Source organism: Hyla sarda, chromosome 6 (genome assembly GCF_029499605.1).
Source record: "Hyla sarda isolate aHylSar1 chromosome 6, aHylSar1.hap1, whole genome shotgun sequence".
NCBI classification, from domain to species: Eukaryota; Metazoa; Chordata; class Amphibia; order Anura; family Hylidae; genus Hyla; species Hyla sarda.
Window position 1 is genome coordinate 239,890,516 of NC_079194.1, and position 14,340 is coordinate 239,904,855.

Here is a 14,340-nt window from a genome sequence, read left to right on the forward strand (position 1 = left end):
TGCTTGTCCTCAGTGTACAGAGCCCTGCTTGTCCTCAGTGTACAGAGCCCTGCTTGTCCTCAGTGTACAGAGCCCTGCTTGTCCTCAGTGTACAGAGCTCTGCTTGTCCTCAGTGTACAGAGCCCTGCTTGTCCTCAGTGTACATAGCCCTGCTTGTCCTCAGTGTACAGAGCCCTGCTTGTCCTCAGTGTACATAGCCTTGCTTGTCCTCAGTGTACATAGCCCTGCTTGTCCTCAGTGTACAGAGCCCTGCTTGTCCTCAGTGTACAGAGCCCTGCTTGTCCTCAGTGTACATAGCCCTGCTTGTCCTCAGTGTACAGAGCCCTGCTTGTCCTCAGTGTACATAGCCCTGCTTGTCCTCAGTGTACAGAGCCCTGCTTGTCCTCAGTGTTCATAGCCCTGCTTGTCCTCAGTGTACATAACCCTGCTTGTCCTCAGTGCACAGAGCCCTGCTTGTCCTCAGTGTACAGAGCCCTGCTTGTCCACCCACACTTCTTGTATTTGGACTCCTCATAGAGACACACAGGCAATAGCTGCAGGAACAACCAATGTATATTACAAATATACATGTAATGGTATTATCTACATCATATAAAAAGTTGTTAAAGAATATTGTCCCTTCAGCTGTCAGGGCATGTTGGGGATTTTAGTTTTGCCACAGGGTGGAGACCACTGTTGTAAAATAACATTTTGGAGGGAAGTTTGTACAATGCTCTCAATTTTTGAACAAAAAAAAAGTGGCTAATTTTTTGCAAAATATTTGTGACTTTATTTTAATGCCGGTACAGTAAAGCATTGAAAAATTTCTCCCCTGGTAAATATTTTTTCAGAGTGTCTCAGGTAAGGTGTAGGAGTCAGCTGATAGGGTGTGCATCCTTATTTTATAAATAATGCTCCAGCTTTTTTAGATTTAGGATTTTTTATGGGACCTCCTCCTTACCTTATATCAAAGGCAGAACCCATAAATGATGGTCTCCGAGTCTCTACTGTAGAAGCAGTGTACGGAGGCTGAGGATCGGAATCATTCCAATAAATATCTTTTTCTAGTGGAGGAAGATTTTGGTGCATTTCATCCACTGCTAACAAAGACACCTGATGGAGGAGAACAATTAGTAATTTAGAAGACACCATAAAATCATATTGGTTACAGGATATGTACTTCTATAGTGTTACCTATAAATATACAAAAAAAAATGTTCAGAACGCTGGGGCAGTGGTACCCCTTTAAGGTTATCTACCATGTCAAAGTCTCTTTGTTACCCATAGCAACCAATCATAGCACAGCTTTCAGTTTGTCTTCTGCTCCTGAAAAGTCAAAGCTGAAGGATTGGCAACAAAGACCATTATGCTTTGAGTTTTCTTTCATTTCCAATATATATATATATATATATATATATATATATATATATATATATATATATATACTGCATTGTTGTTCAACTCTACCTGAAAGTTTCTGTCAATCAGCCAATTGGCCTCAAAGTCATCGTCATCTTGTCCGAAGGGGTTAATTAACTGTTCAGCGACCTGGAGGGTACACAAGTCTGTTAATAGTCATGTAATATAGTCCTACAAAATTGATCTGTAGTCCCTCCATTTGTCTATATGTGTATTTAATGCAGCTTCCTAAAGACATACCTTTAACCAGCCAGCATAAAAAAAGAATTGTAAGAGAGTAAATACTGGAACGTAGAGGTCTAGATCATGTCCGGGGTATCCTCTCTGAGGGTCCAGGAACTGACGGCCAATGAGGCAAGCCAGAAAAAAGCTGTATACAGCCACTGTGACCACCTGGAAAGAGGGAGAAAATGGATTGAATGGATATATATGTAAAGTGGTTGTATTGGATTACAAAAAGATGTCTCTTTTCTCCAGAAACACTGCCGCAGATATACATGGTTTGTGACTAGTACTGCAGCTCAGCTCCTATTAAAGGGGTACTCTGGTAGAATTTTTTTTAAATCAACTGGTGCCAGAAAGTTAAACAGATTTGTAAATTACTTCCATATAAAAATCTTAATAGAAACATAGAATGTGTCGGCAGATAAGACCCATCTGGCCAATCTAGTCTGCCTATTTGTCTACATAAAAGTTCCTGGCCCTATCTTATATGAAGGATAGCCTTATGCCTATTATGTTTACAGTATTACTGTATTTGCAGTGACCATCTCTGCAGGAAGGCTATTCCATGCATCCACTACTCTCTCAGTAAAGTAATACTTCCTGATATTACTTTTAAATCTTTGCCCCTCTAATTTAAAACCATGTCCTCTTGTGGTAGTTTTTTTTTCTTTTAAATATGCTATCCTCCTTTACCGTGTTGATTCCCTTTATGTATTTAAAAGTTTCTATCATATTCCCTCTGTCTCTTCTTTCTTCCAAGCTATTCATGTTAAGGTCCTTTAACCTTTCCTGGTACGTTTTATCCTGCAATCCATGTACTAGTTTAGTATCTTCTCTGAACTCTCTCTAGAGTATCTATATCCTTTTGGAGATACGGCCTCCAGTACTGCGCACAATACTCCAAGTGAGGTCTCACCAGTGTTTTGTACAGCGGCATGAGCACTTCTCTCTTTCTACTGCTTATACCTCTCCCTATACATCCAAGCATTCTGCTAGCATTTGCTGCTGCTCTATTACATTGTCTTCCTACCTTTAAGTCTTCTGAAATAATTTCTCTAAATCCCTTTCCTCAGATACTGAAGTCAGGACTGTGTCACATATTCTATATTCTGCCCTTCGGTTTTACACCCCAGATGCATTATCTTGCACTTATCCACATAAAATTGCAGTTGGCAGAGTTCTGACCATTCTTCTAGTCTTCCTAAATCCTTTTCCATTTGGCGTATCCATCCAGGAACATCAACCCTGTTACATATCTTTGTGTCATCAGCAAAAAGACCAATACCTTACCATCGAGACCTTTTGTAATATCACTAATGAAGCCCACGTGGAGTAAATCCAGCTCACCCCTCCAATATCCGCCAGCTGCGCACGGACTCAGCCCGAACAAAGCTGATAGCAATCCAATAGAATAAAGAAAAGATGTCTAGCGCAGCCAAGACTCGAATGCTAGTGATTTATTGTGGACACAGCAACACACATGGAGACAGCAGTGACGCGTTTCGATCGGCTAAGCGATCTTAATCATACTGATACATCCGTCTGAATGTTGGGAATCCTATATAGGGGGAATGTCCGGGGCACAGTGCGTACAATTTTATCACACCTGAATTCCAGGCACTCCCCCAAACAGGAAAACACCATTACAACAAGTAGTGATCCATCTATAAAACACGGGACGTACCTAGACAAGTGATAGGTCCCAAATTCTAAAATTGTATATGTAAATATGAATATATCTATAAAAACCATTGTAGGTAATTAAATCAATAGATATATAAACTTGTAAACACAAAAAGAAAGAAAAATACAAGTCAGTACAATGTTAAAGGGGTTATCCAGCCTAAAGTGTTTTCAGTACCTTCCTGCCAGTCCTGAATGGACTTGTGTGCGGAGTTTTTTTTTTTTCTTGTTGTCTGCATGGCTCAGTGTTTTTTTCTCTCATTTTTGGCGGTGCTAGGGTTTAGGGTTTTCAGATCTTTGTGTTTCCTGTCTGGCTTCCGTTATTGAAACTACATTTCACAGGATTCCTTGTTTTGTTTGGGGAGGGGACTTGGCTTCCTCCCACATTTCTGTCTCTCCACCCTTTGTAGTATGTGTGTGCGTGCCTTTGTTAGAAACTACATGTCCCAGAATGCCGTTGTCGATCGTCTCCCTCCCACATCTCGTTTGTTCCACCTCTTGTAGTGCTATCCCAGCCCCACTCGTCACACCTGTCTTTTTTTACTACAGTTCCCATCATTCTCCTTTTTTTGTTTTCTCCCACTCTGTGTAGAAACGTAGCTACACATAGGGGGTGGAAATTAAGCTAGCAGGGGGCGTGTAACAAGGACAGGCCTAATTCACTAGCCGAGCCCACATACATCACATGACTAAGAGTCATGTGGCAGGAAAAACGCAATGACGCAAACGCGCAGCGCTGTGCCGGGAACGTCTTCGGGGGGCCGAGTTCCCGCAGAAAGAAAAACAAAGCCAAGCCCACAAACTGTTAACAAGCAGTGATGCACGGTCTCGGGCCGCACAGAAACATGGGAAACGGCCGAGACATACGTCATATGGTAGGCAGAAAAAATACAACTTCCTGTGGAAAGAACAAGAAAGAATGGGCTGCAAATAAAATCATGATCTGGACAACACCAATGACATGAAAAGATAAACATAATTCCTGGAATACCTCTTTAAACGATAACTCGAGTAAATAAAGTATATTCATGATGTACTTTGTCCTTATGTGATTATATGTTAGTACAAACTAATTTCTTTGCGAAAAAAGAGAAGAGAAAGAGAATGCATCCTATATAAAAAAACTACACATGTAAATTTATAATGTATAATTCATAAGATACATTTATGTGCATTTTTACAGAGGATCACATGAGAGACAAGCCTTTGATGAGCAGCTCATGGTAAATATAAGTGTCCATGTGGCCCCCCAAAAAAGGAAACACACGTATGTTTAATCTCACAACCAGTCTACTGTGATCATGTGTATAGGAAAGTATTTAATAATGTAAAATCACATCCTGTCTTTTATTCAGGCCCATTGGATATCTACTTTCAAGACGCATGATCCAATATACTTCTCTGTCGAGAAGTTTCTGTCTGTGATCGCCCCCTCTCACTGGGGCTACCACCCTCTCGATGCCCTGAAGAGTGAGACAATCATAACTACCACCATGTTGCTCTGCGCAATGTCGGCTGACCATGGAGACATGTCGGGAGTTAAAGTGCTTGACATCTGACAAATGCTTCCTAATTCTTACTTTTAAAGGTACCACCTGCCCTTTATTTATTCGAGTTATCGTGTAACATTGTACTGACTTGTATTTTTCTTTCTTTTTGTGTTTACAAGTTTATATATCTATTGATTTAATTACCTACAATGGTTTTTATAGAAATATTCATATTTACATATACAATTTTAGAATTTGGGACCTATCACTTGTCTAGGAACGTCCCATGTTTTATCGATATATCACTACTTGTTGTAATGGTGTTTTCCTGTTGTGGGAGTGCCTGGAATTCAGGTGTGATAAAATTGTACGCACCTGTGCCCGGGACATTCCCCCTATATAGGATTCCCAACATTCAGACGGATGTATCAGTATGATTAAGATCGCTTAGCCGATCGAAACGCGTCACTGCTGTCTCCATGTGTGTTGCTGTGTCCACAATAAATCACTAGCATTCGAGTCTTGGCAATAAGATTTGTTTGACATGATCTCCCTGAAGTAAACCCATGTTGTTTTTCATTTTGCAATCCATGGGGTTTTAGTTGGTCCACAAACCTATCTTTTAGTAGGGTTTTCATACATTTCACCACTATTGATGTCAGACTTACTGGCCTATAGTTGCTTGATTCCTCCCTACTACCTTTCTTGTGAATGGGCAGGACATTTACTAATTTCCAATATTCCGGGACGACTCCTGTTACCAGTGAATGGGTAAATTAATATGTTAATGGTTTTGCTAGCTCACCACTAAGCTCTTTTAATAATTTTGGGTGTATCCCATCAGGCCCCTGTGACTTATTTGTCATCACTTTAGACAGCAAATGTAGAACCTCTTCCTCTGTAAAGAAACATGCATCAAACGATTCATTAGTCTTCCTCCCTAATGGAGGTCCTTTTCCTTCTTTTCCTTCTGTAAAAACTGAACAGAAGTATTCATTAAGGCAGTCGACTAGCCCTTTATTCTTTTCTACACAGGGCCAGATTAAGGCTGCCTGGAAGACGGAGCACTTCATTATGATGGCCCCCCCCCCCCCCTCACAGTCGTCGTCCCCCCGACAATCCCCCTTCCACTGAGTGGAACAGGAGTCAGGCCCCCGTTAAAGTAAAACGGGCTGCATGGTCTAAAATCACTTTAGTTCAGGTCACTCTTTGCAGCTGTTGCTAAGCTACAACCCCCATTATGTCTGGAGAGCTTCAGGCGTTATAGGAGTTGTAGTTTTGTAACAGCTGGAGCCTCATATACAGTGTCATCCATTATTACTGCAAAACTTAGAAGTGACGAGAGATCTAATGGGACAGTCAGGAGAAAACACAAACATAAAATGACTCACAGGAGACGTCTTCTCTGTTGTCTTTCCTTTTCTTCTTCATCTGGTCCAGACGCCAGGTCTTCTTCCAGATTCATCTTCCTCTGTATAAAGACAACAATCATTATAACCCTACAAGAGACTGTGTTTTCCCCTGCTCATCATCCCCCCCTGCTCATCATTCCCCCCCGCTCATCATCCCCCCCCGCTTATCATTCCCCCCCGCTCATCATTCCCCCCGCTCATCATTCCCCCCCCGCTCATCATTCCCCCCCGCTCATCATTCCCCCCGCTCATCATTCCCCCCCTGCTCATCATTCCACCCCCCTGCTCATCATTCCACCCCCCTGCTCATCATTCCACCCCCCTGCTCATCATTCCACCCCCCTGCTCATCATTCCACCCCCTGCTCATCATCCCCCCCTGCTCATCATTCCCCCCCTCAGCTCATCATTACCCCCCTGCTCATCATTACCCCCCTGCTCATCATTCCCCCTGCTCATCATTCCCCCCTGCTCATCATCCCCCCCCTGCTCATCATTACCCCCCTGCTCATCATTACCCCCCTGCTCATCATTACCCCCTGCTCATCATTACCCCCCTGCTCATCATTACCCCCCCGCTCATCATTACCCCCCCCCCGCTCATCATTACCCCCCCCCGCTCATCATTCCCCCCGCTCATCATTCCCCCCTGCTCATCATTCCCCCCTGCTCATCATTCCACCCCACTGCTCATCATTCCACCCCCCTGCTCATCATTCCACCCCCTGCTCATCATTCCACCCCCCTGCTCATCATTCCACCCCCTGCGCATCATCCCCCCCTGCTCATCATTCCCCCCCTCAGCTCATCATTACCCCCCTGCTCCTCATTACCCCCCTGCTCATCATTACCCCCCCTGCTCATCATTCCCCCCTGCTCATCATTACCCCCCTGCTCATCATTACCCCCTGCTCATCATTACCCCCCTATTCATCATTACCCCCCTGCTTATCATTACCCCCCTGCTCATCATTACCCCGTGCTTATCATTACCCCCTGCTTATCATTACCCCCTGCTCATCATCCCCCCCCCCCGCTCATCATTACCCCCCTGCTCATCATTACCCCCCCTGCTCATCATTACCCACCCTGCTCGTCATTCCCCCCCCCCCGCTCATCATTACCCCCCTGCTCGTCATTACCCCCCCTGCTCGTCATTACCTCCCCCTGCTCGTCATTACCCCCCTGCTCGTCATTACCCCCCTCTGCCTCATCATCCTCCCCTGCTCATTGCTCCCCCTCCTCCTGCTTTTTCTATTTTTCATATTTACTTACCTGGCCGCGCTCGGCAGGCTCAGGTAGCGTCGGGTCTCGGGGCTGTGACGAGTTACTTCTCCTGCGGCTCCTCTGCACGACATCACTCGTCATTTCCTGCAGCGCTGGGGTGTAATGAAGAAAACTGAGCTCTGTAGCGGCGCGGCTGCCGGAAATGAGGAGTGACTTCCCTGACACTGTGCAGAGGAGCCGCAGGAGACGTCACTCCTCACAGCCCACATGACCCAACGCATCACCTGAGCCTGCCGAGCGCGGCCAGGTAAGGAAATATGAAATATAGAAAAAGCAGGAGGAGTCCGGGGCGGGCCCACAGGAGCCGCCGCTGGTCACTGTTTTAAAGTGGCTGCGGCCGGGCTATCGGGGGGCCCCGATCCGCTACTAAGCAGCCCGCAGGGATGTCCCGAATGTGACGGGGCCCCCTGCGGGCAAGGGGCCCGGAGCAGGTGCTCCATGAACACCAATGATGATCCGGCCCTGCTTCTACATACCTTCCTTCCTTTGTTTTTAGTTTAGTTATTCCATGTTTTAATTTCCTTTTTTCATTTATATATCTGAAGAATGTTGCCTTCATTAATGCGTCTTTTAAGTAGTCCAATTTCTCCTGGACTCCATGTAATCCATTCCAGTCTGATAGGGACTCATTTATGACTAATCTCATTTTTGAAAAGTCTGTTTTTCAAAAATCTAAAACTTTTGTTTTTGTGTGGTGTGACTCCTTCACTGTTCTTATATTAAACCACACTGACTGGTGATCACTATATCCCAAGCTTTTACCTACAATAACATCATATACCAAATCCCCATTTGTGAATACGAAACCAAAACAGCCTCCCTCCGGGTTAGCGCCTCGACCACTTGTTATAGAGATAATCCCAGTAGGGAATTTAGAATATCTGTACTCCTGGCAGAACTAGCTATTTTGGTTTTCCAGTTTATATATGGAAGATTGAAGTCTCCCATAATGATAACATCTCCTTTCATTGTAATTTGAGCTATTTCTTCAAATAGTAGATCATCTAATACTTTAACTTGGCCAGGTGGTCTATATATCACACCTACACGAGTTACTGCATGATTACCAAACTGCAAGGCAACCCAAACTGACTCTATGTTGGCCTCACTAACTTGTATTAGGTTAGATTTTATGCTATCTTTCACATACTGGGCCACTCCTCCTCCTTTCTTGCCTTCTCTGTCTCTTCTGTATAAAGAGTACCCTCATATGGTTATGTCCCAGTCATAACTTTCATTAAACTATGTCTCAGTAACAGCCACTAAATCTACATTCTCAGATGCCATTATTGACCCAAGTTCATTGATTTTATTACCTAAACTGCGAGCATTTGTTGACAGGACTCTGAACTTGTCATTTCTTAACCTCTGTGCTACTGACTTGTTCTGACATTGTTTCGGGGGGCAAATGGACTCATGGATTTTCACTCAATTGCCTCCCCTTCCTAGGTTAAATACTCCTTAGGAAATTCTTGGAATTGTTCACTGAGTACATTCATTTCTTTGAGAGAAAGATGCAAACCATCTATTTTGTACAGTTCCATTCTATTCCAAGTAGATCATGAGACACAAAGCCAAATCCTTGCTCTAGACACCATTTACTAAGCCATAAGGTGAACTCCTTAATGCGCCTCTTCCTATCATTCTGAATGTTATGCACAGGCAGAACTTCAGAAAATGAAACAGTGGATGCAAAATCCTGTACATCATTACCAAGTGCGATAAAAGATTCCTTCACCTCTGAATCTTCATTGCAAGCCAGGTCATTTGTTCCTAGATGGACAAGAACATCCATGTCCCCTTCCTGCTTTGCTTGCTTAACAATATCGAGACTATGTCTTCTATCTCTTCTAGCAGTAGCACCAGATAGACAGCTCACAAACCATTTTCCTTAAGCTCCACACTTCTTATGATTGAATCACCCAGCAACAGCTGCTTCCTTTCAGACTTCACTTTATCTTTTTTGTCCTTGGCTGCAGTCTTGCATACATTAGACAAAGGAGTCGATGGTTCCTCACCCTCTGTGTTTGAGCCAATAATTGTGTTGCCCTTACATTCTGAGTGTGCTGCAAATTAATTATGGAGAACAAAAGACTTTGGGACATGTCTTCTATCCACAACTCTAAGTCTTCCAGGACCTACAGTAACCCATCTGCCATTTCTAGGGGTCCTCTGTGACAGTGGCATTGCAGCAGTCCCACCCAGAGTTTGTTTAACAGATAATTTAAACATATCGGATTTCAGAAATGCAATTCCCTGCTGCAGTAAGAAGTACTGTCAACAGATCTGACAGCATCCAAACCTCCCAAGAAGGTTTGTATCCACCTCCAGCCTACCTCCTGACTATCTCCTGCAATATCTCTCCAATGCAGCTAATGAATTAGGCCAGCTAATGAGTCTGTGCCTATATATACACACACTCCCTCATATGCTCCTCCCCCAACAACAAATGTAACACCTTAAGGAGCTCTGCTCATTAGCAAACACCTGAACAAATTCCTTACTGGTTCTCAAGCAGCAGTCAGCAAAAACACAAATGTTGCAGTTGAAAACTCCAAGTCAGTCTCCAAATCAGTTTCCCAGCAATATCTCTCCAATGCACTTAAAATAGCATCACTTTGAATATGAAGCTAATGAATTAGGCCAGCTAATGAGTCTGTGCCTATATATGCACACACACTCCCTCAGCTCCTCCCCCAACAATAAATGTAACACCTTAATGAGCTATGCTTATTAGCAAACTTACAATAGCAAACACCTGAACAAATTCCTTACCTGTCCTCAAGCAGCAGTCAGCAAAAACACAGATGTTGCAGTTGAAAACTCCAAGTCAGTCTGCTGCAATATATCTCCAATGCATTTAAAATAGCAGCACTTTGAATATGCAGCTAATAAATTAGGCCAGCTAATGAGTCTGTGCCTATATATACACACTTCCTCACAAGCTCCTCCCCCAACAACAAATGTAACACCTTAATGACCTATGCTCATTAGCAAACGCACAATAGCAAACACCTGAACAAATTCCTTACATGTTCTCAAGCAAGCAGCAGCAGCCAGCAAAAACACACATGTTGCAGTTGAAAACTCCAAGTCAGTCACCTGCAATATCTATCCAATGTACTTTAAATAGCAGCACTTTGAATATACAGCTAATGGATTAGGCCAGCTATTGAGTCAGAGCATATATATACACACACTCCCTCACAAGCTCCTCCCCAACAACAAATGCAACACCTTAATGAGCTAGACTCCTTAGCAAACACACAATGCCAAACACCTGAACAAATTCTTTACCTGTTCTCAAGCAGCGGTCAGCAAAAACACAGATGTTGCAGTTGAAAACTCCAAGTCAGTCTCCAAGTCAGTCTCCTACAATATCTCTCCAATGATTAGGCCAGCTAATGAGTCTTTGCCTTTATATACACATGCATGAATGAAGATATTGGGAGGCACTCGCCATCCTTCAGTTAATAGCAAATCTTTATTCTTCAAAAACGTGTATTATCTAGGTTGCCTAATGCTCCAGTTCGGATAATCCACCTTGCTTCTTGTTGTAATAAATACTTACGTCTGTCTATGCCATCTACTGCATGAACCCATTCAACGCCGCACATTTTTAAGTTGTGAAAAGGCTGTAGTTACGAAGCCCGGTCTGCTGCGTCTGTACCAGGCCATGCTGTCCTTTTAATGCACGTTTTTGAAGAATAAAGATTTGCTATTACCTGAAGCATGGTGAGTGCCTCCCGACATCTTCTTTTATCCATTTGCTGATGTCATTTCTCACCCGGGACCTGAGCACCCCCACGCTGCATTTCTCATTTTTCTGCCACCACTTCTAAGCACCACTGAGTTCCCTGCACATAAGAGTAGAGCAAGTTGTGACAATATCTGTCTCTCTACACCTGCTATTGCTTTCGACTATTTCCTTATTAGAGCACACCTGCAAGCCAATGGAATCTAATGGAGTCTGACGACTCAAGAATAGGAAGGGCAGATGAAGATCGTGCTATTTCAGCTGGAAGGGCAAAGGCTACGAACTTTTTTGCAGTTTGCAACAAGAAAGACACCTTACAGATCTTTAGTACTAAAACCTTGGGATTTAAAGTTTCGACATTGGCTGAGAAAGAAATGCGCATTTTTTGGACCTTAGAGTCATTGAAATCATACAACAAAAGCCAAAGAGTCCCAAGAGGACTAAGAAACTTTAAAATACCATCCCAATATACAGATGATGCAAGAGGTGAAGATCCCCGGGGCTCCGGTTCACGTGTAAAAAAGGTGTGTTCGAGCGCTCACTCCTGTAGAATAGCTTGGCTGGGATCGTGGCAGTAAGAAGTAGCCGGACACGGTTAAAGATATAATAACCGGATTTTATTTGTATAGATCACAGATAACGCGTTTCGAGGGGTGGGACCCCCTCTTCCTCAGATCAATATACAGATGATGCTCTATTTATGCAAAAATGGAATCAGATACATCATGACTATACTTTAAATATGCTCAAAGCTGTTCTGGAACAGAATGAGCAAGAATATGCAACCATCACTGAAGACTTTTTCAGAGCTAAAAATGAACTTTCCCCCAAAAAATTGAACAAAAACTGATATCTCTACATTCTATCATCTAAGATCAAAAAAGAGCTAAATTCATTAGAGGCAAAATGGACTATGACAATGATAAAGTATTCACTTATCAAACTAAACACAAGTAACGCACCAAGAAAACAAAAGGGAAAAGAAAAACTACAGATTTTTGGACCACAGACACGGAGTCAAGTGGGTCAGATGATGCGATCTTGGAAAAATACCTAAAGAAAAATCTGCAAAAGACGTCCCTTTAGATGCAAAGTCAGACGGGGCCGCACAAGAAAAACAAGGCACAAATACAAGCCAGAAAAGGAAAGATGTATCCTGGAGGGACTGATCGTTGCCGTTGACAACAATCCCATGGTTGTCAACCTCACGGACTTAACCCTAGATGAGTCCACTAAATCACTCCTTTCAAAAGGACTTAATTTTTGTTGCACAGAGAAATTTTACAAGGAGGAGTTTGAAATTGATTTATTTTGTGGCATTAGGAAACTCAATCTGAATAAAATGTTTCATAACAAGTCCAACAGCCCTACACACTTAGAGGGGGAAATACCCGCAACTATAAGCCCTTTGGGCTTTAGCGCTATACAGCATTCTGATAAGACAGATACCGAGTCTTTAGACAACCTGTTGGATTTGATAGATGAAAATATACCTATGGTAGACTGTACTGATATTCACTATGTCTCCGATTTTAGAGGTGGCAATAAATCATCGTTCTGTCCTCCTACTATACAGGGATCCAGCATTGATTTATTCTGGAAAAAAGTATTAGAGGATATGTAAGCCATAATTTACCCACAGAGCCCTCAAATTTATCTGCACAAGAGCTCATTGCATTGAATAATCAAAAACGTAATAAAAAATATTATAATAAAAAAAAGCAGATAAGGGGGTAATGTAGTACTGATGTTTACCACCTACTATATAAGTGAAGCCCTCCGCTAACTAAATGACAAAAACACCTACTGTAAATTATCTAGCAACCCCACACAGAAAGTGCTGAGTAAATTGCGTTCCATCCTTAGACACTATTCAAACAAAGGAGTGATCTCAGAAAAAAACGCACTGAAACTTTTGCCAATGCACCCGAAAGCAGCACAATGGTATTTTTTGGTGAAGCTACATAAAGATCCTGTTACCCCACCTGGTAGACCTATTGTCTTCAGGATGGGGTCAGTAATGGAGTATTTATCTAAATTTATAGATTGGCTATTAAGGCCACTGCTGCAATCGGTCCCTGCCTTGGTAAAAGATACCAGTGACTAATACGATCGGTTCTGATACAGAGGTTACCCTCCGAAGGTCCTGGGTCAAGCTCTGGCTAAAGCTCATTCCATGAATCGTGTGTCGTTGTTCCAGAAAAAACACAGAAGTGATAATACAGAAAAAAAACGCTTTGCATTTTCGTTCCGGTTCAGCCACTTGGCAAACAAAATTAAAGAAACTATCCACAAACATTGGTTCCTCATTCAAATTGATCCAGACTTTAGTGACATTTACAGTAAAAAAAAAAAAAAAAACTTTAATCTCTTTTAAAAAATGCCAAAATTTAGGAGATTTAATAACCCGTAGTAAATTTTCCAGCAAAGATATCACAAAAACATGGCTGGATAAAGCTACCCCCAAGGGAAACTTTAAGTGTGGATCTTGTTTGTGGTGTCCATTTATGTTTAGTGGTAAAACTCTAAATTTAGGAGGAATTACAATCAATTTAAAATACTGTATCTGTGACCTATCTGCGGTCGCATTTCTTACCTTGTCTATGCCATCTACTGCCCATGCAAACGGTTTTACATCGGTTGCACTATACGTGCCCTTCATACCAGATTTAGAGAACATGTCTATTCTTTGAAGACGAAAAAAGGTTCCCCCCGATTTATTGGACATCTTGAAGACACACACAATAATGATCACAACTGTTTAAAAATGTGCAGCATTGAACGGGTTCATGCAGTAGATGGCATAGACAGATGTAAGTATTTATTACAACAAGAAGCACGGTGGATTATCAGAATGGGAACATTAGGCAACCTAGGTTTAAACAACAGATCTGACTTAAGCATGTTTATTTAAATATTTTTTCTATCTTGCAACTGCATTTTTAAGTTTTGTACTGAGCTTTTCTATGTTATTAATGGATAGCGTCATCATGTTTGTACACGCCTCTCACCTGGATCATGTGACCTGGGTGGCTTTTAACCTCCATCACACAGATGAGACACCGTAACCTGATGAAACTCCATGGCGG

General features: G+C 42.5%; 1 protein-coding gene across 2 annotated transcripts in view; it reads right to left on the bottom strand.

Moving 5' to 3' along the window:
• The window catches only part of BEST1 (bestrophin 1), a 31,139-nt gene that overhangs the window by 2,612 nt on the left and 14,187 nt on the right, over positions 1-14,340 (bottom strand). For both annotated transcript variants that reach the window (XM_056526770.1, XM_056526769.1), the window contains exons 7-9: positions 1,639-1,791; positions 1,447-1,527; positions 941-1,092 (exon numbers count right to left, since the gene is read on the bottom strand). In XM_056526770.1, coding sequence (XP_056382745.1) covers positions 941-1,092; positions 1,447-1,527; positions 1,639-1,791 — 386 coding nt within the window. The remainder of the gene's footprint in view (positions 1-940; positions 1,093-1,446; positions 1,528-1,638; positions 1,792-14,340) is intronic.